At 41.2% G+C, this 26,386-nt stretch overlaps 1 protein-coding gene across 3 annotated transcripts in view; it reads right to left on the bottom strand.

Annotated features, from left to right (window-relative positions):
- Nucleotides 1-26,386, bottom strand: part of RASSF3 (Ras association domain family member 3) — a 105,431-nt gene that overhangs the window by 59,698 nt on the left and 19,347 nt on the right. For 2 of the 3 annotated variants that reach the window (XM_041465663.1, XM_041465660.1), the window contains exon 2: nucleotides 18,923-19,047. In XM_041465663.1, the coding sequence (XP_041321597.1) occupies nucleotides 18,923-18,976 (54 nt within the window). In that variant the 5' untranslated portion in view covers nucleotides 18,977-19,047. The remainder of the gene's footprint in view (nucleotides 1-18,922; nucleotides 19,048-26,386) is intronic. The other variant, XM_041465664.1, reaches the window with a different exon arrangement.

Here is a 26,386-nt window from a genome sequence, read left to right as displayed (position 1 = left end):
TATGTCATAAATTCTGCTTAGCAAGATGACTCAGTGTTGGCCAGGATAAGACTATAAGTACAACCATCCCCATGGGACTATTTCTGCAGCTTGAAGACACTGACATGGAGTCTGGCCTCATCATGTGGTATCAGCACTCACCTTCCCACATCCTGCCCTGCCCCAAATCCCACTGGGACCAGCTGAAAAACTCCTACTGCCTTTGAAAGGATCTTGACAAAGCTGATAAAGCAGCCCTTTGCTGTACTGGTGTGCATTTTCCTATCAGTTTTTTTGCATCCCAGTTAGGAAGAAGTGCACTCCAAAACAAATAGGTTTGTTAGCAATTTTCCTTTCTTTCTCTCCTGTTGATTATAGACTGCATTTTAAACAGGTACTTTCTTGTCAAAGATCTGAAAAGGTAGATTTTATAATACAAATTATGAAAAAATATTTCATATGTCTGAAATATGTTTAATCAGAGGGCTCGAGAGAGCTGTGCAAATGTACTGAAGTGAGAATTGCCCTGCCCTTCACTCTCATTTCCAAGGCTGGATCAGGGATATGTCAGTACTAGTAAGAATTCAAAGGTGAGAGCCGTGTTCCATCTGGCAATCCATTCCCTGCAGCAATAGCCTTTCTAGCTTATTCTGTAGCCAGCCCCAACAATGTCAGATAAAGTCTGTCAGGACCCAGATGTAGCTCAGAAACTCCAACTCAATAAACAGGTAAATAAACATCCTTACTCACACAGTCCCATTGATGTGAATATTCAGACATAGGTATAAGCAAATGTTGGCATAAAGGAAGCTCAGAGGCCTGAGAGTGCTCTGCAATCCTCTGCAAGCACCCACGCCTTGCCAGGGTAAGCAGTAGAACTACTACACGAGAGAATATAATCTCAAGGAAATATTCTATAACAAAGTGTACAGAAAACAGATATTCTCCTACTTTTAATTCAGTTCCTAATTGCTAACAGTGTATAAAAATACTGGGGGCAGTAAAATTAACTAGAACCTTCTGTTTTAAGTATAGAAACCACAACTGTGGAAGCTCAGCATGCTTTGTGGATACCAGGAAAATGTGAGCCCTAATGCGCTGTAGCTGCAATCTGATTCCCAGCATCTGTCCTCAAACTGGTGAATTGCTGGGGGAAGGGGCCTTCTGGTCTGGGAATCACATCCCAATTGCCATTTCCTAGACAAAGAACTAGAAATTGTCTTGTCATGCTGTGTATGAGATGACATTTTGCTATGTTTAATAAGTCTGACTGCAGTAGATCATAGAAATTCCCTAGAAGCTGCCCACACAAATTTAGGACTTCCTAGTAAATCATCTCAACAGCAGTCCATGAAGAGAACTGTCCCAGAAAAACAGTGCTGTTTGACAGGACAACAGGTCTGACAACTTGTTTGCTGAAATGCCTGCCTAATCCATCCAGTCCACCCTTAGTTGAAGATACCTGAAAAGAGTCTCTGTGAAGTGCAGTGCCCAGAGCCTGGGGAGCCAGCCCAGCGCGCTGAAGTGCTGGGGGCTGCAGCAGGGCAGCCCCTCTTGCCTGCTCTGCCTGCCCGCTCCCTCCCCAGCTCGCAAGCCCGGCGGGCCATGGGAGGAGCTGCCAGCTGCCAGTGCAAGGAAATTGGGCTTTGGCATCTGTACTTCTGCAGCGCTGCACAAGATCAACATTTTTCACATTTTCAGCAGGATGTGACCAGCTTTGAAAATTGTGCCCTGAATCAAGCTTTCTCTTAGATAAATTTCACTAACTCCTTTCATATTTGGTCAGTGTCCCATTCACTGGCCCAAGATCTTTCTGATTCCCATCTTTGCTATCATGCTTTTCCTCCCTCACTGAGAGAGCACTGCTGCAGGAGGAGAAAAAAGTAAGATAGTTTGAAGAAGGGACAGGAGAGCAAGAAGAGGAAAGAGTTGGAAGTGAGAAATAGGCAAGTCAGCAAAGTAAAACCCAATTTCAAAAGGTAATACTTTAGAATAGAAGTAAGTTTTCCTCACCAGAATTCCATAAAATTCCAAAACAAATGTCTATGGAGATTTCTGGGTGGAAAAAAAGAACACAGGTTTAGGAAAGCTGAGATGTACGTTTCTAATTTTGAAGGAAGATTTAGAGAGAAAACATACTGAAAAAATAGAAATTAAAATAATGAAAAAAAGTAATCTATGTGAAAAGGCAGCTAAGGAAAGCACATGTATCAGGGCTGACAAGATACTGGAGAACTAGGAAAGAGAAAACCAAAGGAAAATATGGTGCTTCTAATTTTCTTTCAAAATTATGGAATGATGTGCACACAGCATTGCAAATCCTCAGTTTAGGAGATTTAACATATGGAGGGAAGAGAAAGGGAGGAAGTGTGTGCTTTACATCCATGAGAAGTCCAGCAGAGCTGCAGATCACACGGGGTTGTAGCCTTGCCAGAAGCATCCTAGTTCAGTACGGCTCTTGCTCTCCTCTGCCTACATTTTATCAATCAGATAGCACTTTGGGGGAAAAAAAAAGGTGACCAGAGGGGAAAAAACCAATATATTCACTTAAATGAAGTAGGAGAACATTCCCACCCTGAGGGAAAGAAGCCATTTATGCCCCCCCAGACTGCCACGTCTGGCCCTGCAGTGCGTGAGGAGGTCAGAGCCTGAGCCCTGGGCTGATGCAGGGAAGCTGACGTTACTTATTTTTATCTGTTTCATTAACAAAACCCCTGTGATGTTATAAAAAATAAACACAAAGGGGATCTATTTGGGTCTCAAAGGCATGTACTTGTAAGGTGGGAAATGCCTCTTTCGTGACTGACTGCATATGTTTAACATATTCCTGCAAACTCTTCATGCAGGGCATGACCACGACCCTCATTACTTCTCTAGCCTGCAGCAGAGGTCAGACATGGGTCAGTACTCAGGTCACAGAGGAAACTATAAATCTAGCAATTGATATACTTTTGTCTATTTGCTATAGGTAGTCTTTTATACATAAAATGTACATGACCTAGAATTTAGAGGACTTGAACCACGCTGCCAAATAATTGCCTTTCCTAAGCTCAGCCCCAGGGTCTGGTGTTCTGAAAAATCTTATTTCACATGTGAAATAAGACTTATTTCATTTGTGAGCCCTTACTTCATTTGTGAGCCCTCTTTTCAGTAAATCAATACATTTCCTTCAAAACAAACCCCAGAGGTTCCTCCAAGGGGAGTCAGCACCAGAAATCACATCATCATGGCAGTGTGGAGCCTCCCAGTCTTTTTCTGCATTTCACCATTCTCTTACACAATCCCAGCCAGTGTCACTCACTCAGCCCCCCCTCACATTTTCCAGGCACTTTGAACAGATAAAACATGCATGCCATATCCAGAGTCCACACATACAGGCGTGTTGGACACAGCCTGCTCTGAGAAATGTGGACCTGAGGTGCCTTATGGCACCTGGCCAGATGCCAGAGGTCACTCCCTAGGATGGAAGCCTTTGCCCACAGAGACAAATAATCATGGCTGGCTCAGAAACCAGTGAGTAATGCTGCAACTACTCATTACTCTTCAGACTTAACTTTAAGAGAAAAATATTTAATTATTTTAATTTTACAGTCTTATGTTTACATGGCTTATGTTTACATTGTCTAGAATGTTAATCTAAATGAATGTTTTCTAAAAATTAGTGCCTAAAACTTTTTTCCAGGGGAAAAAAACCCCTATTCCTACAAAATAAATTTATTTTCTTATTTTACTCAGCTTGCATGGTTACTTTTTCTTGTGATCTGAAAAGGGAGAATCTGAGGTTTTAGTGCTGTTGTCATCTATATGGACATAAATGGTGGAAGAATGTGTTTAAAAGAGGTTTTATAGTGCAGAGATTTGAATATGAAACTTTGCCAGTTGTGGGACACAGCAAATTGTACAGCAATCCTACAGAAGCAACATCTCTGGTATTTTCCCACCACAACAACATCCAAACTCTAATGCCATGGCTGTAGATTGATTTTTTATGGCTTTAAAGAGTGTAAACTCTGAACTTCTGGAAACTAAAGTAGTTGTAAATAAAATTAATTTTTTATAAAATCATGTGTAATTGCTATCCAAGTCTTTCACTTCAGACACAGCCCAGGCTCAGCACACTTAGGTACTGCTCTTACAGAAGGCAGGGGTTTCAGGTTAGCACATGCAGAGGGGCCTTACACAGGAGCAGGCTGTATTCACACACTGCCTCTCCAGCATGACCTGAGCTTCATGAAAACTTGGTACATCCAAAGAAGAGGCTGGGGGAAGGGAAGCAGAGGCGCAGAGCAGATGTGTCTAACTCAGGCTGTCTTACAAGCTATGGCTCCAGCATTTGGTACCAAGCATGTGCTATATTTTCTACTTGAAAGCTGGCTGCCACTTCAAATGAAAATGGTTTTGTATGTGCTGCACCATAAAATTACACAGACACACAGACACAGAGGGCCACTCTAACTAGCTGTTTACCTCTGTGCTTCTACCACAGCACATAAGTTATAATCGGAGGAAGGAAACTCCTAGGAGATGTGAAGGCTTTAATTGTTTCAGCATGCAGATGGTTTGCATTACAGAGAATCGACACAGCACAAGGTCAATTCATAGTTCAGTAATAGTTGTTTCAGCAAGTGAATTTAGTTTGTTTACACCTCTTCTGGGAAAGTTTTAACTGCTATGTGACTTATTTTATAGATATTTCTAGACTTAAGAAACACTGCAACAGGTGAAATTGGAAAAGCGTAGGTTGCCAGAGCCATTTCCCTCATGTTTGATGCTTAGCAATTTTTAGAGCAGCTAAATATAGCTTTTTTCCTACAACATTTGAACATGTTTCATCATGTTCTCTTTTCTGTCACTGACATAGAAATGCTCTATTACAGGCTCACAAAGACATCTCCCACAACTCCAATTTCCTTCGCTATATTGAGATATGGCACACAACCTGTGCACCTAGAGACTGACAAAGATAGTTACTCTTGCCCTTAACTATCAATCTGAGCTGCCTCTCTCTGAGAAGTTTATGTTCCTTCTGCAAGGCAGCTCAGCTGTTCCTGAGGCAGCTGCTGAACCACCTCAATTTAGGGCTTAGATGGTTAGGATAAACTGGAACCAATTTTTTTTTTCTTTTTTTTTTTTTTTTTTTTTTTTTTTTTTCCTAATAGCACCAGGCTGAAATCTGCCACAGTAGAACAGCTGCCTCATCAGCTGAGCCATCCCTCCAGGCAAAACAGAGCTTTCCAAGAGGAAAACAAGCTGGGTGCTGGGGCAGCAGGGGATTACCACAGCAATACAAAGGTAAGATGTCACTGGTCAGAGCTTGGAAAGCTCCACATAGGCGAGGAGCACAAAGTACACTGGGGCACAAAGCACCAGACTGCATAAGCTACAAGCACTTCCTTTTATGCCATTTACCAACTGGATCCCAAATCTGTCTGGCTAGCTGCCATTGCAAAGGCAATGCCACCAGTGCCAACTGTGAAAAAACTGCATCTGGCATGAACAGTGCATGGCTTTTGTTTTAAAAGGGACGTTCTTTGTTCCTCACACCTTGTCCTTGAGTTCTGCTGGTCAGTGCTTATTCTCATCAGCCATATGCTATCTCCATCATTCACCCTCTGCCTTTTGTCCCACAGGAGCAGTGCCAGACCTCCACATCAGGGCAGCACCGCATCTCCATGCCTGCACTCAGTGTCGGGAGTGCCAGACCTGGAGAGCAAACTGCAGCTACGCATTGCCAGGAGAGGTTATGCTCATGTGGCTCAACAGATGTACAGATGTATGTCCATATGTGCAGGGAACTCAACACTGCGGGTGTTCCTCCCCTCCTCTGACATGTGACCACATTAGCAGAGTCACTGGATAATTGAAAGATGGGCTGGATCTCAAAGTCAGTAAGTGGTAAGTGAACTTGCAGTCTTACATGCATACCTCAAAACATGTCAGAAACATCACTCATGATATTAGCAGAACAACGTTAAAAAACCCATGCTCTGTGCTGTGTGCATTAGGGTATCTACCTTCATTTTCTTTGGGTCTGAAAGTCTTTCTAAAAACTCTTTGTTTCAAAGACCTGTTTTTAAATTAACTTACAAAAAAGACTGCAGAACTCTTTAAAATATTTTTTGTGGCAGAGGTGTGAGGATTTGAAACAGGGAGGCACACCAACACTGCAAGCCATACCTAAGAATTTCACATCTGTGTCCTGGAAGCAATCTCCTGCCACAACCCCACCATGCTGCACTCAGTGGTCCTCGGTGTGGCCTTAACATCTGCTTCGGCATCTGCTCTTCCAGAGGACCTGCCCCTGCGTGCTTGGCTGCTTTCAAAGCCTCCTGCGATGGCTCAGGATGGCTGGCAGCGCTGGGCAGCGCTCTGCAGCCATGCAGACACCCTTACAAGGCAAGGCGGGATCGCCCCCCGCCTCGGCAAGGCTCCGGCAGCCACATCCACCACTGCACATCCTTGATCCAGCTTTCCTGGGACCATTTAAAATGACTTTGGGGGGCAAAAGGCAGCCCAAGCTTTAGGTCTAATTCTTCATGTTGGTGGTAAGCTGAGGTGCACTTACAGGACAGTGAATAGAGTTTGTCTAGCTCCTAACTTGGAAAAGAGACTGCAGGCATCTGGGCCAGAAAGCATGCAGCTGCCAAAATTAAGCAGGCAGCTGGAATCAGAGCAAACTGCCTCTAGCAGCCCTGCCAACAGATTCTGCAGGTCAGCTATTGAAATTATTTGCACATCAGCATATTTCAAATTTTGAATGCAGCCTTTTGTGAAAGATCACAGTGAGAGCATTTGTAAAGACGGGGTTGTTCTCGGACAAAAACAATTTCCTAAAGAATCCACTTCCTTAACATCAAAAAGGTGGAAGGTTTTCCTAAAACTGGCACCAAGAGCATATCTGTGACATGGAGATAATTACTGGAAGTAACCAGTGAGACTGCCAAATCTGACTACAGCAGAACTGCCAGATTTTTTTTTTCCTTCTTAACTGATGCCAAAACACACAGGTGACTTACAAGAAATGAAAGTGTGGAGAAGAGTGTAAAATAAGACTACTCTTATGCACAGCACTTGAGCACAGTCTAGAGGATTTGTCTATGAAATGCTGCCAGCTGTTGGACTATGGCCAACTCATCTTAAAATTCAGATAGCCTGAGGGAGGGTGGGATGGAGGTACACGTCCTTCCCTCACATCAGAGTACCCATGGCTCAGGGACATGTACTGACTCCCCATCAGGCCATCTCAGTCCAAAGAAGACTCAAAACTGCAAGTTGAGGATACTTTAAAGAAAAGAAGAAAATGGATGTTTACAAACTGGATCTCTTGCAGCAAAACTCCGCTTTTACTGACTTTGACTTTACTTTTACTGACTCTGCTAGACCCTACATCTCCTTTTTCACTGTCTAAACTAATGCCATGATTCTCAAGAATCCCCAAGAGTGGGGCTGCTCTGGGAGGTCTAGACAGCTTGATGGGACACAGAGGGATACAAGAATAAAAAATCCAGATGGCTTATGTCAGCCCCTCTTGTCCCTTTTCTGTCTCTGTCTTTCCCTGGCAGGGGTCCTCTCTCTGGCCCCACATGTTCACATCTGACAGGCTGCTCCTGCACTGCATGGAAGGATCTGGCAGCAAAGGCGTGAAGCCCAGCAGCCTGGGTTGAGGCAGGGCAAGTTGTGGGAGCTGTGCAGCCCAGCACAGCTTGGCAAGTTCCTGCTGGGAGACAGAGCATGGGATCTCTGAAAGATGGTTCAGCCAAAGAAGAGGACTCCTGACCTACCCATCAAAGGGTTGTGTTAAGGACAATTCTCAGACAGACAGCAGCTGCCAAATGACAACTGAAAGTGTGGATCCTAGGTATTTTCAAAACACTTTTTTCTTCTTCATTCACTCCAATATATTGTTCCTGTCTTTAGTTATATCTGCTGATTGTGGGGAAAATGATATTAAGAACTCAGTAAAATCATAGTTCACAAATGAAAGTGCCAGAGGTTTTATTCCTTCCACTCCCTCATACTGAGTTAACTCTAAATTTACCTTCATCTGTAATCCTCAGCTTTAAGAAATCAACCTTGCTTTCCTTTCCCAAATGATGGATTCTTTAACAAATTCAGCGTTATTCATAGAAGTCACAGGTAAAGCATAAAGAAGAAAAAATCAAGTTCTCAGAACTCATAACTCTGTGCCACCTAGTGCATTCATTCACCTATAACATTTTGCAAGAAAGAGTTCATCCTCATTGTGGCAATAGGTAAGGAACACTACTCACAACCATTTCTAAAATCAACTTCTGATTGCCCAGACTGAGACATATTTTGAGGTAAAATGAAATAGCAGATTTGTATGCCATGGGCAACTCCCTCTCCCCAAAACAATGAAAAAATGAAAGCCAGAGGCAAAAGACTAAAACTTAAATCAGCGCATCTGAAAACCAAGGCCAAATTGTCTTGCTGAAGGCCATATCTAATCAGTCATTAGTTGAGCAAGGACTGCAAATGTGGCTTCCTCGGTCCCTGTTTCATGCTCTAATTCCCACCTCCAACAAACTGCTTTATAATAATCATAAGACCTTACTGATTAGTCATATATGCAGATAAGGAAATCTCTCTTCAAGGTAACTGTAAAGGAAAATGTTACTCAGGATGGCAAAAGGAAGGTCAAGGGAAGAGAACAATGTAAATGGAAAACAGAAAAACGCTGGAAAGCAGTGTTCCTCTAAACCAAAGTTCAAGAGGACTGGGAAATATAAAAGTAATGTTCAGCCTTGTGATACACTGGTCTTCCTTCCCCAGGGAATAATGTTGCAGAGTTTTCTGATAAGAAATTGTGATAGAAAAGCCTAGTGAAATTAAGACAATGCAATTTTAATCCTGAAGTCAATTAAGTGAGGTCAGCCCCAAGCAGGATGCATGGTATTGACCTCATCCTGCTGCCCCATGGTAACTATCATCATTGCTTTGTTCTCACCTAGGATTGTAAAGCAAAATAATCAATGATGGTATTTATCTTCCTATAAACAAACACTCTATCAGAAAAGACATAGCCTTAAAAGGGCATTTACCATGGCTACAGTACGCACTTGCAAGCATCAGCAGAGAAAAAGGTGGAGAAGTATAGGGTATGATTTAGGTAAATCAAGTAATCATGTCCAGTTACCCATTTTACGGCAACATATCAGCAGGCAAAATATCTAAAACAGACGTGCAGCTTTCTATGGGTTCACAAGACTAATTGTAATATATATGTCTGAAAATCTCGGGATCCTATGATGAAAGTTTTCTTCTCAAATGCAAAGGGGAGATAATTTTTCCATTTTTCTCTAGGAGTAATCCAAATAGGGCAGGCAGGCAGAGACCAGCCAGGTTTATCTTCTCAGGAAACTGTCCAGTGTCCAAACATCATGGCTCCAGCATCATCTGGGTCAGGAGCTGATCCAAAATTCATCCATAGGAGGAGCCTCTTGATTAGGAATCAAGGCACAAGTCATAAGTAATATGAAAGTCACAGATGAAAGGTGATCAAGATGCAAAACTACTGTTGGATTGAAAATCCCAATTGAGATGTCACGACTGTAATGTAAAGTGTGAAAGAAATATACAACAGCCTTTTGTATCCAGGCAGCTTTTTTCACTTGGCAGTAAAGTATCATAAGGTCTCAGGAAGCAGAGGTGCTGAATCCCCAGTGGACCTGTGCTGCAGGAATGGAGACTTAACACAGCTGAAATAAAAAGGGAGGAGGAAACATGACAAACTAGCTATTGCTTGAGATCTCCCGCACGTGCTAAGAGAACCCAGCATGTTTTGATCTGGGGCAGCCAGCTACTGCTTCATGCTTTGGGCAGGAGCAAGAAGACTACTCCCCAGAGGTTTAACTAGTAGGACTTCATTGTCGTGCATTTAAATGGCATGCAAGTGGTGACAGTCTCCCCTTTCCCAGTAAAGCTATTGAAGCATTAACACTACCTCACTGAATTTTTACACACCTATACACACTATTTGCAGAGTAAATGGGGAAGGTTTAAGCTCTTATCCCCAGTTCCTGTGGAGCACACTGATATGAAGCAACACATACAAGAATAGAGCTTCACTGTAGAATGAGATCCCTTGGAGAAGGGGAACACAGAGTGCAGCACATGCACATAGCTGGGGAGAAACTGAGCTCCTGAGAAAAAGCGGGCTCTTCTGCCCTGATGAAGAGTCTGGAGGGCAGCTTTTAGGCAGTGCCGCCAGTTAGAGGAAGCCATGAATCAGCATGAAAAAATACTACCTGCTGTCATTTGATTCCTGCACTCTGGGAAACAAGACTTTTCATTTCTGTAAGAAAAACAAACAGAGCAACATAGGGCTCTGTTGTCTACCTGATTTCCTAACAGCTGTCTTTGTTACTGTTGGTTGGCATGCTACTTGGATCAAAGACTGGGAACAAATATTTTCCTATCTTCACCCAGCAATGTTATCATTAAAAATAATCAAAAACCACTCCCCACCTTCCTTCCCCACCAGGGAAGGTTTTGCATCATGCCCTTCCTGCACTGAGTCAAAAGGCAACAGCAATCTCTTCTGTGTATATTTCCAACAGCTGCTAATGCCATAAGTCAAACAAAAAGGCTGAAACTCTATTAAAAAAAAAAAAAAAAAGGCAGATAATGTGAAGCCGGATGAGTTCTGACTTTTTTTTTCTAATCAGTTCTCACTGCCATCTCATTATTTGCTCAGGGCAGGTCTACGTGGGATGAATTAAGCAGTCTGCATCATATCACAAGCCCAGCTACCTTCCTGAATATTCAAATGCAAAATAAAATCAGCCTCTTGAGTAAGTATCCTAAAAAGTGTCTGATATTAAATATCTCTTCAGGCCCCTGTTATACTTGACAACCAGTCACCCCTTTACCCCTGTGGATTCATAGGTTAGGACAAACCTGACATGGCTGCTGGTAATTCTATTTAGAGTGAGGTGTTTAATGGATATGAAAAACATAATCAGACCATGAAGGGTAGAATGAAATCCAGTGTCACTCTGTTTGCCAACCTGTCTCTAACTGAAAGGCAAAGTTCACTACTCCATCTGTCATCTACAGCATATGGACTTCAGAGAAAAATCAGTGTTAGGACTTTGCTGAGACAGAGATTTGCAGGGCCCAGCATTTACACTCCATTTAACAATTTCCCTACCAGTGCTCATTTTCTTTGCATGTTTTGAGGGTTCAGCAAGGCACTCAGGACACTATAATAGTCAGTGATCCATCACCCAGCAACTGTGCAGCTTCCACGTACCATCTAACCTACAGCATAAACCAGCAAAATACATATCTTCAAGCACACAAGTCTTATGCAACATCCATTTGCCCTCACATGCCACACCAAAACCAGCTGTCCTAGTGGTTGCTGTCCTGCTCTGGGTGTTGAAAAATCTACCCTGAAGATAAGACAAAAATGTTCTCTGATCCCTTTGCTGCAAACCGTCACAAGCCCAACCCTCAGGCTCCACACAGAACTTAACATTTTAGAGGATCAGTTCTCCTTGAACTTTTTTTCCAACATGATTAAGCAATGCTGTTTGAATACTGGAGAACCACCTGGAACATACAGGACCTGCAAGAGTATTACCTGTGTTAAATTAGCAATGTTATCATCTGTGCTCTTCTGAGCCTGCTGAGATACTGGGAAGATATCAATAACTTTGAATTAGGAAGAAAATTGGCACAATAAAAAAATACAGTAGGTATTTTACATCCTGCACCTGGCACAACACTGACAGCAGTGGAAAGGATTGTGAAAAAATTTGTGTATTGGAAATAAATAGCGGAAAAAGAACATTGATCTTACAGTGGCAGCTGGCAAAATGGCAGGTTGAGACTGGCTACATTTTAGGGAAACGTATTTTCTAGGAAGACCTAGAACCTCCTGAATATGAAAACACCTAACTTGACAACCAGTCACCCCTGGTACAAAAAATCAAAAGCACATTTTAAATGTTCCCCTTGTCTAATAGGAGCATTTTCCTCTAATTTGAAGCCTTGTCTGTGTCTTCGATGGAACTAGAAAATCAGAGCTGTTTGACTACATTGATCTGGTTGCTAAACAACTGATATTGACCTTCTCTAGGTTTCAGTAATGTGGGCTTTAAGCAGTGAGCTTGTTACCTTTCTGTTTGAAAGGTCGGGACTGAATATTGACCAAGTACTTAAAATGGAAAGAAACCCCCAACAAGCCCAACTTAAGAAAAAAAGTTTAAAGACAGATTTGATTATAAAAATGTATGTTTTTTTTAAAAAAGGTTTTACAAACACAATTCAGTTTGCTTCTGTGGGCTGAAAATTTCCACCAGGAAGCTGAACTTTATTCTGTTAAAAATATAAATTCTAGTATTAACTCTGTTTGGTGGTATCATGATACAAGTCCCCTCGCCACGTGCCCCATCCAGTCTGTACTTGCTGGGCTTTGAGGCCTACTCGGAGTTCTAAAACCCTCTTCTTGTTTAAATGGGTCTTTTGGATTTATCCTACTTGCAAAATTCAACTACTGCCTCAGTCCCCATCAACCCAAGTGTTTGTTCAGAGTGCTCAAGAAAACCCAACAGACTATTCCGTGATGCTTGTGCCAGAGAATACTGAAGAAGCCCAAATATCTGATAGAGTAAATTCAACTTTATAAAATGTTACAATTAATTTATTATTTAGAGACCTTTAGTCGGCATTGTGCGAAGCCCATTTTAATAATATTCCTTCGAGGGAGGGTTGCAAAGCGTAGTGCCCCAGGAACTGTTGTGGAAACTCTTAAATTATTTTTTGAAAGCTTGGAACTAATTTCTAGTTTATATAATTGATCAAACCTTTTATTTTTGCCAAATATATTTCCCTAATAGTAACCTGAGCAATATACACAATTAGAACTGAAATCAGCTTCAGTTTTGGTTTAAAAGCTTTCGCAGTTACTGTCAAAATTTAAAATTTGCCTCATTTTTCCTGCCAAAACAAACATAATTCACTTTTCCTCTTTTCCTTTCAACTACTACCAAGCATAACCAGGTTTAACATAGATTTGAAATATGTGAGCCATAAGCCTCATGCCCATTGTACAGAGTACACACCATTACCAAGAGTTGGTAGAGGAAAGCAATCAATAGCTCAAAGGTAGTTTTCGTTATTAATCAAGAACTGCACACACCTGTGTTGTCAGTTTTTTTCTTCATGGGTTATTTTTGAAGAAACATTCAACTACCATATCTTTTAAGGGAAGGAACTGAAACCATTTTCATTTTCAGGTACATTTAAGTGACAACATCAGTGCCCTTCCATGTCCAGAAGTTTCTGTGTTAGCACTGTGAGATCCTCTCATTCTTCTCCATGGCATTCATGCAATTTGAAGCAATCTGGGGGGTGTTGTTATCCAAGTCATTTGCTACACCCTATATCTCTTTCTATACTTTATCAAGTGCCTCAGGTCTTGTACCAACTTCAACTCTGAATGCCCTTTGTCTTTGAGAAAATTTGAGTGAGACCTCTTTGGCAAGGCTTGACAACTTGAAGAAATAAATTCTATCTGTGACTTATGCATGAAAAATTGTCAATTTTTGATTCATCTAGGATAATAGAAAAACAGGAAAAACTGAAAATCCACATAATGGCTTTGATACTTCTTAGACTTTTGAGAAGGCCTTGGCATGTCAGTCAGAGGTGGTGCACCTGTAATTGGCAATATGGTAGCATAGGAGAGGATTGCTGGAAACGAGCTTTATTCATCCCACTCTTCTTGTTCGTGGAAGAAATTGGCAACCCTTTCCCCAGCTTTTTCTGAGTGGTCTGTACAAGACCACAGAGAACCTATATACATAATTTCCTCTTTAATGTCTATAGGAAGTCTGTTCAGGAGGGAAACATCTAGGGCTACACAATTTTCACCTGAGTCATATATTTCTGCCATTGGTACTTGCATTATGTTTGACATTGTGAGTTTAGTTTTCAAGTATTTAACCCTGTAGCCTTAGCGATCTGTAAGAACAGCTTCATCATGGAATTTCCTTGACTTTTTTGTATTGAAATATTTGTGTGTGTATATATACACACTCACAGAAAGAAGCTCAAAAATTAGGCCTTTTGAGCTCCAACGACTTGTTAACAAAGTCAAGCTGTGTGACCACATTCCAGATTCTGAGACTCTCTGACCACTCATGTGTGCACCCAAGTGCTCCAGTTGCTGGCAGAATTGCACAGGAGGGAAATCCACTGGAAACTGGTAGACTCTCTTTCCAACATCAGCAGTTATGAGCCTGTAAGAAATTCCTCTTTCCCATAAGGGAAATCTTAAGTCTAGGTTCTCAAACTGTCTCAACATGACATTTGTTCAAGGTTATTTGGAGTTTAAGGTGTTCCAGACACATCATAGCACCCAGCCCCTGTTGTGCTGACAGCACTGTTCACAGGCTGTGTTGAGAACTGAAGAGCTGATTGGGCTTTGCAAGGACAAAGGTTAGAAGCTACAACATTTTCCTGACCCATTTTGAAAGAGCACTGTCCAAAACCAGCAGTGCTGGTGCCGCTGGGAGTGGAAGAGCAAGGGGAAGAGGGAAAAGTGTATAGGCATGAACAAACATTCAGGAGCAGGAACTACAGCTGGGCACCAAGCTCTGCTGCACTCAGGGCACCACCAGCTCACTGCAGCAGAATGAAGGGCAGTTTATATCACCTGCATCAAGCAGGAGACACATTCACACTGCCTGACCAATCTGACATGGTGCTAGGTCATAGAGAGTTAGAGTTAAAAGCATTGCCTACTATCATCACAAAGTAATATTCTCCGTGTTTGAAGGAGCATATGCCAATACAGAGGTGCCATGACTCTTTAACCTGTACCAGGACTAGAGTGCCAATATAATGACTTCAAACTAGCACTTTAGTGTTTTTTAAAAAAAGCACTTCAAAACAAAACAGTTGTCTCAGGAAAAAAAGGCACAAATCCCAGGACTGTGGTCTGTTACCAAGTCATCCCTCTCCATAAATACTAAAAAATTTGAATATTCCTGCAAAATCCCTTCACAATTTAAATTGATGTTCACTGTATGGGTGAGACATTCCCAAATACATGTGTGATCTTTGCAACTCTCCATTTGACTAGCATAGCTCATGCAAAATTAACTGGTTTTGCATGCCATGTGATTTTCAAAGTCACAGTATAGATAAAGGAGAAGCAGGCATCACTGGGAAAATTCTGTGCCAAGAATCTAATGCCTATTTTAGCAAATAATGTAGTGCAACACACAGCTCTGTAAAAGACAGCAAGTGGTGCTGAGAATCCAAAGTCTTCAATATAAACTCTTCATAATGATTACTTAAGAAAATCTCTGCTTTGATCTGGTGGACTGAGTGTGTTAGGTTGGCTCCTGGAGTGCCTCTTCTCACAGGCTTCAGGAAGCAGCTTACTTTTCACCTGAAGTGGAATGGATTTTTGTCCTGTGACTACTCTCTGATATCAACCAAAACAAGGGAAGTAAAGACAACTGGAAGATTAGCTTCAAAAGCACAGTCCTGCATCTAAGTAAAATGGACTGCAGACTAGATACCATCCACAGAGTAAGAATGCAAGAATAATTTTGTAAAGAAGATAGGTTCAGTCTTTTTACCAACATCTTTTTCCCATCCCCTGACCCCTTCATGATCTTATACTAAACACCTGTTCAGTTTTATACATGAGATGCAGGTTCAAACATTAAACAGAAAGTTAAAAATCACCTTTAAGGCTGATAAAGTTGAGGAAATTTTAGCATGGAAGAAAATAGTAATTTTGAGAAGGCAGCTGAGCTGGGAGTTGTGTTTAATTAAATAGTAACCTAATGCCAGCTTTTGCAACAATGGTCCCATTCAGAATGTTAAAATTATTTTTTAAAATTCTAATTCCTTTTTTACCTACAAGAGAAATAGACAAGTCCTAGAAAGACAAAGTGGTCTGAGCAGGTCAGCAGCAGAGGAAGGAGCAAATTCAAACCTTGCAGATTCCTGTGGTAGCTCCGTTTGCTCTGTGCATGTGGGACAGCCATGCGTAAAGAAAATGACCCAACAGGAAACATTCCAGGTTTTCTGCATGTAAATGGTTGCTGCCTCAAAACCAGTGCATGACGGATGCTGAAAACAGCATTTGAATCCTCATTTTTCGTGTATCAGTTGTCAGGCACACTGACCCAAACAGCTAGTGAGGAAAGAGATTTGCAACAACTGTCACCCACTGCAAGCAGCCAAAGTGTGGCTTCTTCCAAGAGGAAGGAAATCAGTAGGAAAAAACAGTACTTCTTTGATGCGATCTTGTTGCACACAAACAAATGCACGTGAAATTTGGCTCCCCTAAGTACTGTAAGGCTCAAAGAGCAAGAAGCAGTTTCCTTGCTCAGTATTCATACCCAGGACAGCACTTGCTCTTTTTTAGATCTCTTGCAGGCAAGCTACACATATCTTTTTGAGTAAAAATTATTTTTAATGCCCTTCTCTCTCTGCTCCTGTCACATTTTCTTGCTGACAGTCTTGCTGACCCACACTTCCAAAACCTATGTTGCCCTGTACTTCCTCCTCTCCATCGCTGCTGCTCTGCCTTTCAGCATCTGAGTTATTCCCCTTCTGTCTTCCCAACAGCAAGGCACATGGAGCTCACAGAGAGACACTATGTCCTCAGTCACAATTTGGGTGGCTGGACAGCTGGGTGGTGGTTGGAGCTTCCACAAAATAAAATGTTGCTCTTGCAGAGAAAATTCAGTGATGACCTGGAGGACACACACCAAGCTCAACAAGGGTGCTCAGAAATTTTAGAATAATGGAATCATTAAGGTTGGAAAAGTCCTCCAAGGTCATCAAGTCCAACCTTCAACCAAATGAAAGCCACTAAATCATATTGTGAAGTGCCACGTCTACTCATTTTTTGAACACTTCCACAGGTGGTGACTTCACCCCTTCCCTGGGCAGCCTGTTCCAGGACTTTCCTGAACAATCACTCCAGTCATTAGAAGTCTTTACACATCTTTGTGTTACCAAATATTGTTTTTACTCATCTGGATTGTTTTACTTTTTGGTAGAATTATAATTTCATCAAAATTGGTTTTGACATAAGTCTGTAGCAAGTTCCATTTTTTTTTCTGCTAAAAATATAAAATTATAGAAATGCTTCCTGGAATCTGTTTGACATGTCTATGGCAAGGGCTGAGGATAAAGTCTAACTTTGTCCATCACAAATGTTTTCCAGCTGGATTTTAGGCCTTCTGTATATGCTATAACGATTTTGCTTAACAGGAACCTGGAAAGGAAAAGTGCTGCACTATTTTTTAATTTGGAATCCTCTGAGAAAATATTTCTTTGGTTGATTCACCAATGGGTAAATGATCATCACAGAGGAATGTAAGCACTGGGTTTTATCTCAACTGTGTGTTAATATTTCTTGCTGCTTTTCCCACCAAGTTAAGCTTGCTTTGCTTTTTGTGTCCTCAGACTATTTCACTGAAATGGCAGTGCATCATCTTTAGTTAATGATTGTGTTGCTCTGCTTCAGAGCTGACTCAGAATAAATTTTTGCAATCCTCAAGGAGGATTCCCTTGTCCTCCTTAGTATTGTTTAGTATCTGCCTTTAAACAGGGCTATGGCAACAATCACCTGTGACTGCATATCCCACAATTGGTAAATTACAGCAGGAAGATAGTAATGACTTTGAAGACAAGTGGCATCTGTTTGATTCCTTAGACCAGACTGATTTCAGGAAAGAAAAATTTAAAGCAAAAGTTGCTGTTTACAAAAGGCATCTGCTGTAGTGTGTTCAAATATTTGTGGAGCGATCTTTCATGTACATAACTGGGCAGCTTGTGAGGGCAGTTATATTGCCTCCTCTATATACTATGGACAATACCACAAGAAAAAATACACAAGGATCCTAGTTTCTTGCCATACAAAATTGTCTTTTAAGACCTTAGCATAATTATTGCTAAGATGTGCTTAACTTAAATTTGAAATATTTATTCTGTACAACATTATTGAAAAAAAAACCCCAACCAAGACCCTGACAACCCATTCCACAAATCTGCTAACATAATATTCCTTGTGTAGGAAAAGTGACACAGGGTGTCAGAACATTAGTTTTATGAATTTATGCATCTTATGGTGGGGCAGAAGGAAGGGAAGAGGAGACTTCTTGGATTCAGAAGTAATTTGGGTGGGCACAAATTTCACAGCTGGCCACTTTTAGCATGCTGCAGCCTGTGCTTGGCAGTTCTGTGGATAATGAAACTCAGGGTAAGCTGTTCTAGGAATCTCTCTTGATTCTTGCAGTGAACAACAGCAATTCTTACAGAGAATAAAATGAGCATTACCAATGATCGCTGGGTCTGGGATTTTTTGGGTTTTAACCCTCTCCCCCAGTAAGGACATTTCTTCAATATGAGTTCTAAAGACAGTAAAAGGGTTAAATTGACCACTGTGGATATGCATATACCAATTTGTCTTCACAAAATATGTTTTAAATAACGCTTTTCAGTTAAAACAGTAACACTCTAAGTTCAGACCATACCTGCATTATTGAAGGAGCTTTTTGATGCTCAAATAAAAGGCTTGGAAAAAGGAACTTACACACAAAAACTTGCCACAATTCTTCATCCTCCCTCCCCCCTAAAAATAAAAACAGGAGAGTGTCTGTTGTTATCACAGGTGACATCTCAGAGGTTTCTACTGGTTAGGTGTAAATGACCCCACAGTGGCCAGAACCAACAGGAAAAACAGCTTTGTGGGATTACTTTTCAGTGGATTTAGCCGAAAACTAACTGGGGCAGAAGTGACCCAGCTGTGCTGCAAAATCACAGCACTGGATGGGAAATCCAGCTTTGCTAGCCGTGCCTAAGTGAGACATTCTTCCCGAGCAGCCAGATGAGGCAGGCAGACAAGAGAAAGCAGTAACTACAGGAGCAGGAGATCTCTTACCTGGCCGCTGCTGTAAGGTGACTCTAAGGAGTCATGTGGAGCGAGGCAGTCCATTAATTTTCCATTCCGCCGGCAGCCCAGGTGCACCAGGTCTCGGCAGTGAGCATGGCAGGTGTACCTGCAATCTTAAAAATCCACACACAGACACCAGGAAAAAAAAGAAAAAAAAAAAGAAAACAAAACAAACAAACAAAAAAAAGAAAGAAATTAAAATCGCATTTAGAAATTAGGTTTCTGCAGGCAGAACATAGGAATGAGACACATCCTCATTTGCTACGTGACCTCAGAGAAATAACCACCTCTCAAGCGAATTTCCCCACCCGTATCAAAGATAATAATAGCTACAGAGTGCTGGAGATGTAAATTCACCGGAGCAAAGGTGACAGTGCAGCACACCTCCTCCCAGTGTCACACTGACAGGCCTGCAGTGAGCAGGTCTTTAGTTAGATCACGGCTGCCTCACTGGGATGGTCTTGCAGAATGTCCATGCCACAAACTAGGTGTTTGCTGTTGCAATGTAAACACGAAAGGCAGTTCTCAGAAAAGACACAACATTTTTGACTTACAGACAAAAAATTCTACCCGCACAGAATTATCACTACGTGGTTTTTCATGTTTTAAGCTCTAGGTACTCCTAAGAATATGCACATGAATATTGAAAACAGAATAAGAGGCTTATCTGAAGCTTAATTATGCTGGTAAATCAAATAGTTGCCTTCAGTAACAATTCAGAAATTTCACTTGCTAGCTATCCAAGTCAACTAAGATGGCTATTAGAAATGTAAATTCATTATAACAGGCAGATGGTCTTATCTCTCGTAAGAAATAGATGATTCATACTCCCTCTAATCTCAAAGAAAGAATCACTTTAAGAGTATTTGCAAAACCAGCTTGTATTTGCTTTGAAGCCCTGTTGTGTTTGTTGGTTTTCTGTGTAAGCTGGGCAGAGTTCACCATGCCATCTTTGTCTAGGACTGAATGTCACTTTCTATTTTTAGGTTTTAAATTGCTTATAATTTTGCCAAAGAGCAGCCACTTGTACTTCAAGTTTCCATGCTGGGGAACATCATGCTGTTTGTTTTAGAACATTTCAGCTAAAACAATTCAGCCATTTCCAAGAATGACTTTTGGAGGAAATGGTTTAATTTTCTCAAACTAAGCTACACTTACTTTTTTTTTTTTTTTCATTGTTGTTACAAAGCTTTACACTTTCAAGATTTATAGCAAAAGATGAATTTCTGGATGGGCTCTTTTGTTCTCTTATCAGCTTCTCAAGAATTTCAGTTTCTCTTATGTTTAATTAGATTCCCATTGCAAAAAATAAATTCTTGAACCTTGCCATTTTCAATCCATACTCATCATGGTGTTATAGGGCAAGACAGCAGAGTGTTCCCTGAAATGATGTTACTCTTGGCTAGGGACTGGATCTTTAATGTAATACCATCAGACCATTCACAAGTACAAATTATAATGTGGATAAAGTGTAAACCTGCAATCACATTTCTGCACCTGATACAGAATTTATGTTACACTTGCATTAAGGCAAGATTAATTGTATTTATTTGGTACAAAGTCAGCCTGTCAAAACTGTTTCAACACAGCAACCCAGCATAGTGAGTCCATCCTGGATCAGCACTGCGAAGCAGATAACTGGGATGTTTCTGATCTTAAAACAGACTGACTTCATCATAGCAACTATATCACAACAGTATCACTGTGTCTCAAGTCACACTCCTCTTGAGATGTCAGCAAATAGCTTCCAGCTAATTATGGGTTACAAAGGACCCTGTTGCAGTATAAATCAAAGCACTGAAAAAGACTCAAACTCACTAAACAGTCACTGTATTTAATGCAGAATTTGAAAAAGGTGAAGCAATACAGAAGACTACAGAGACAAATAAAAAGAATGGTTAGGCAGCTTATGGTGCCCAGGAGAATTTATAGCTGTCCCTACATCCTTGTGTGATGCTGGCAAGTCACGTTAGGCTTGCTTCAGTTGCTGCCTAATTTCTCCTGGGTTCCGCATTTGAGTTCCTTTATCCAACGTTTAGTAAACATGGAGTACTCCCAACTAGAGCTGAAGACAGGGAGAACTGTGCTTTTGACCCAAATGAGGTTTTCCCAGGGCTCTGTTTTAAGCTTATGCAGCTGGGATTATTTTTCAACTGACTCGTGCACCTCATGAAATTCTGGAGGAGACAGAACACTCATTTTCGTGGATGCCTTGAGAAGAGAAGGATTTTGTCTTTGGGAAGGGACCCCATAAGACACAGTGGAAAAGCCAAGAGGAATAAATAAAATTCGGAGCCATTGTTCACCAGGTAAGGGAACAGGGCATCTCCACGAGAAAGCCAGGATGGGAGCACTTAAATAAAAATTACATTACAATGCATAAGCAAAAGAAGATCAAATGAAAGTAGTATTTTAATTTCTTCTTTTTTCCTTAATTTCTGTGTTTTTTACTTTGCAAGTTCAGTTACCTTCTTCAGAAAAAATGGTTATAAGATTGCATAGTATGCCCACCTTTCAATTCTCCACTGTAGTTCTGACAGCTGACAATTTCAACCACAAATGCCCTAAAAGCTAATTAAGTTTTATGAAAATTATCTCCAGGCTGAAGGATGGAGACCCAAACTAATACACTCAGGGCAAAGCTGGCAAAATTCAGCTATTATGCCATTGTGTGGCCATGTCTGGAGAAGCAGCTACTGCACATCACCTGCGTGGTGAGGAGGTTATGGGGAATGTCCTACAAATCTGTAGGACACCAGGGTTCACTAATTCCCCAATTTCCTGTCACTGCACAATTGTATGTACTGAGCATGCACCAATTCACAAATAATATTAGGAGAAAATCTGTTAGCTAAACAGTGTTCTGAAACAGGATTACTTATTCAGTTAGGAAGCATTAGCTCTCAATGCTATTTTGTTTGCCATTTATATTCATTTTAATTTGTGAGTCCATAATGTCATTTGCAAGACAAGCCCATAACTTACACCTCGCTGTTATAGGCATAATTACAAAAAATATGAAAGCTTCATCTCTAAAAAAGCTTCGTCTCTAAAAGTGTTTCAATTTTAAGCTAGATTTTAACATACTATTTATAAGTTTAATAAGGAAGATTAGAAAAAGGATGTTTTTTTTCCCTAAAACAGTGGATGTATGTATGATCTTTTTTCATGCATGTTTTAGCTTTAAATATATTAATTCATTCCAATTGTGGCATACAATGTTCCACAAAAGTTTAGACAGCATCAAATTGTAAAAATACCTTCTTCTGATAAACCTTTACTGGAGCACTCCCAAAATTTCCATGAGTTCAAAAAGTAGCTGTAATTCTGCAAAGACTGTTATGGTCATCAGATCATGGATTGCTATATCATTTCTGCTTGGAAAGCAATCAGAGTCAGGTGCTCTTTCCTGATGTGGTCTGAAATGAATCCTGTTCTTTGAAATCAGAGCTCTGTGGACTTAGCACATTTGATAAAAGCATTCACTGACAATTAGGAAAGCTAATAGTTTTATTTTACTGATGCTCAGACTGTCATGTACACTGAATTTATGTATGAAAATGATGCATCAATGCATATTAATTAAGAAAATTGTCCTGAATTATTAAGAAATGCAAAGTATCTATTTATTAAACATATAAATATTATGTTTTGGAAGTTTCATTGTCAACTACTGAGACATAATGAACCTCCTTATGATTTATTATTCTATTGCAACAATGGCTTTACTAGACTCACAGAAAAAAATAAGTTATATTATTGCTAGAAATCAATAGCACTCCTATCCTGCCCTAGTGGGGGTGAACTGTAAGGCTTCAGCATGTTCTTTTTACATGAATGGACCCTACCTGATGTTTGGGTTTTCTTCACCCAAAACTTGACTTTGCCTGATGGCTTGTAAATAGCTGCTCCCATAAACAATTTCTCCAGGGCAGTGCAGCAGAAAGCCAGCAAAGAACAGGCAGGAACCCCACAGATGCTCCAACATCAGGACCTATTAACTAAGTATTACTAAAAGAGGCAGAGGCAGCAGAAGCTCAGTAGCAAAGTCTCTCTATCCTGCTATGATGTCCCCTACCTTGGAAATGTGTCATTTAATTTCTGTGAAGGCCCAGACAAATTTAACTTCCAAATGGATATGCAAAATGTATGTTGTGCCTAAACAACTGAAGTACATGGAAAGTTCAAAGCCAAATTTGAATTACCTTTGCATTATTTATCAACCACAGTAAAAAGTCTTTATTAGAAAGTGTGAGGAGGATACACTACTTGGTCCTGCTACTGGGTTGGGAAGTTAGCAAGTAAAATCATCTTTACATGAGAACCTGTGACTTGGTTCCCAGAAATCAGAAGAGAGTTTTACTGCTGTGCTTGCTCTACGGAAATTATGCCTGTAAAGCGTATGTATGCTTAATATATGTTGTGTTGGGTTTTTGTTTTTTTTTTTTTGCTGATGCTCAAAAGTCTAAATTGTAGTTTGATGCTAAAGTTGCTACAAAGATCTTTTTTAACAGTTGCACTCAGTTCTCAGTAATGGAATGAGAAACCTATTTGAAATAAACAGCCAGCCTTCAGAAAGCTCTAAGCACAGCTACTAGGAGGGGGAGATCTTCTGTAACATCAGTTCTATCTCTATGACATACTCTTTATTTCTGCTTGTTTGTTTATCTGTTAGTCACACTTAACACCACTCTGAGATTAAAATAAAGTTCTAACTGTATTTCCCAATTAGTGATTTTTAAGGGATGGCTATTATTACAGATAAGATAGGATTTCTGAGGTCCTTATGGCCATCCTTTCCCCTCAGGGATCTCTTTGTGTATTTTGTGATCCTTCCTCATTGAGAAGCTACACAAGGCTTAGATCAGAGTGAAGTCCAGCAAAGCCCACATCTTCCAAACTCCTGTAAAGCTGTGACTATCTACAAGTACCACTTAAGGTCTTCTGCTGTGTCTCTGTAGACTCTCCTCTCAATAGGTACAATGGCCATTCACAGCCACAGGTCCTGAGGCCATTTTTGGGATACACACTTCCCACAGAGAGGATCCTCAGACATTTTCCCAAGAACAGAAGGACGATAGAACTGGCTTAACTTGCTGTCCAGGGAAATTCTCCAAGAAGCACTTGAACTGCAGCCCTATCTGTAAGTGTCACAGCCCAATTCAGGGTCAGGAACCCTGCCCTGGAAACAGGACAAGCTCCTGTAACAGTCTCTATTAAGAGACTGTTAATGCCCTATTAAGAGCATATATTTGGACCTCAGCAGAAGACAAGTGCTTTAATCAAACTGTCCAGGTTTCAACACAAATGCTTGTGCTGTTTCTGTTTGCCAAGTGTCTGACAGAGCTGGAGTTTGGGTACTGTGCAAAAAAATTGCCATATTCCTCACCAGTTTCAGATTCAGAGTTTTTAGATAACAGTTTATCTATCATCTAGGCAGGCAACAACCCGACTCTGCCACATGCAAAGGACATCACATTTGCAAAGCAGGAGGGAGTGATCAGCCTTTTGGAAAGAAGAAAACACTTCCCTGAGTGAATCACTTCCCTTGAGAACTCCAAGGGAGGCCCGAAGCAGAAAAGGAGGTACAAAAATCAGCAGCCTGCATGAACCTGGGACTGTTTGCTGTCCTTGCTGCCTGGGAACTCAGGGACACTATTTCTGATTTCATGTACCAGATAGAAAATAATTGGTTAATACCTAAATTCAGCCTCCCATCTGCAAAACAGGAAAGAATGACAGGTATTTTAGAGTAAACAGCCTGAACTGAATTTTTTTTCAGATTCTGCTGCTGGTACCCCTATAAACCTCCAAAATTCTGTCATCTACCTTAGAGTCTTTAAATACTTTTTTTTGGTATGAGCTAATGTTAACATGGTTTGTGCCAGATGGTTTGCTAGATAACTGGTAAACACCAGGACACGTGTGTTCTGTGTCATGGTCATCCTTGGCCGGGGGGAGGTGATCAGGCATGCTGGCCAGGAATGGCATCTCCTGGCAGCTCACCAGCTTTTCCGAGAAGTGGAAGGTGACATTGCCATCTAGCTGTCTGTTGAAAAACTGGGATGTAGGTGTTAGCATGGATAAAGCATCTCTAAGAGACCACTGTTAGCCAGGGAAGGTTGCTGGCAGCTGCCACAGAGAAGGTCCCTGACTGAGGGAGGATTCCCCACTCTTGGCACCAGTGCCACGAGAAGGGCCAATGATTCAGCTACTGAAATCTACACTGGTTCTCAGATGCTTAAACATCTCTGAGCCCTAAGTGACCTGCCCCTAAGAGACAGAGGAGTGTAAATCCCAGTGATTTACTCTGGAGTATTAAAGAATTAAAATCAACCTAATTGGTTGATAAAGCTTGTTTGTACTTTTATCAATGTGAAAACTCTCAAGTCTTCTCCCTCCTTCCAGCGTTGCCAACATTATCCAGTGAAGACTTGTCACAGGAGACTCTTGCACAAACGTGGGATCCTACATAACCAGCCTATAAACAGTTTCTGTTTCTGCCCCTGAAATCTATTACACTTCTTTTGGCCAGATACTGCTCTGCATACAGTCCTGTTTACAGTCACCACTCCCACAGAAACAGAACACCCAGTGTTTGCCAGACCACCCTGAAATAATCACAAAATCTGTTTGCAAACAAGGCTGAGAATATTCACTTCATTCAATAGAGGTATGGGTTAAAACATAAAGTTGCAATAGTGGAAATATTTAAAAAATGAAAGCCCAAAACAAAAAAAATCAGGTTTACGTTATGTTTACTTCTCACAGTCTCCTTCATCTGTTTCAGCATCATACCTGGCTGGAGAGCTGGGCCACATCCCCACCCCAGGCTATACCACAGCTATCGTGGTTTTGGGAGCTCTTAGTATGCCAGTTTCTGGGAGGCAGACTGAGAGGTGCATGGCTGAGCTCTCCCTCCCCAGGAAGCCTGAAATGCCTCCGTGCTGTAAGGGCTCCCCTGCAGTTACCTGGGCACAGGAACACCACAAAATAATGCAAGAGTGTGAGGGAAAGGAGAGGCCTCATTTCTCCTTTAGTCCTCTTCATATACAGGCATCTATGGCATTCTTTAGGTTTTTTAACTTCCAGGTTACAGCCTAAGAAGCAGCTTCCTTGGGCTGATTACATCGCTTTTGCCCTGAGCGTTGAGACTCCTGCTTCTCCATGCCAGATAGGGGTGGGGAGGCCAAGTTCCTCTGTGCAGTAGCTCCAGACAATGAATTAGAGAGGAAACTTGGCAGATACCTTGACATATCACCATGTCTGTCCTTTCATGACAAACTTCAGAGAGTGCTTTTTGTACACTTGACCCAGCGAACCACACACCCCTCCCACACAGGCCCATAGGCTCCATAAAATCTGATGGACCTGGATAGTGTCAGCCTTTACTGACCACATGTACCAGTGACAAAACCAGGGTACCACATAGGAACTGTGTCTCTTCTTCAG

This window comes from Pyrgilauda ruficollis, unplaced genomic scaffold (genome assembly GCF_017590135.1).
Source record: "Pyrgilauda ruficollis isolate IOZ18807 unplaced genomic scaffold, ASM1759013v1 scaffold19, whole genome shotgun sequence".
Lineage (NCBI taxonomy): Eukaryota > Metazoa > Chordata > Aves > Passeriformes > Passeridae > Pyrgilauda > Pyrgilauda ruficollis.
Note: the sequence above shows the minus strand (reverse complement) of the source record. Positions and strands in the feature narration are given on the sequence as shown.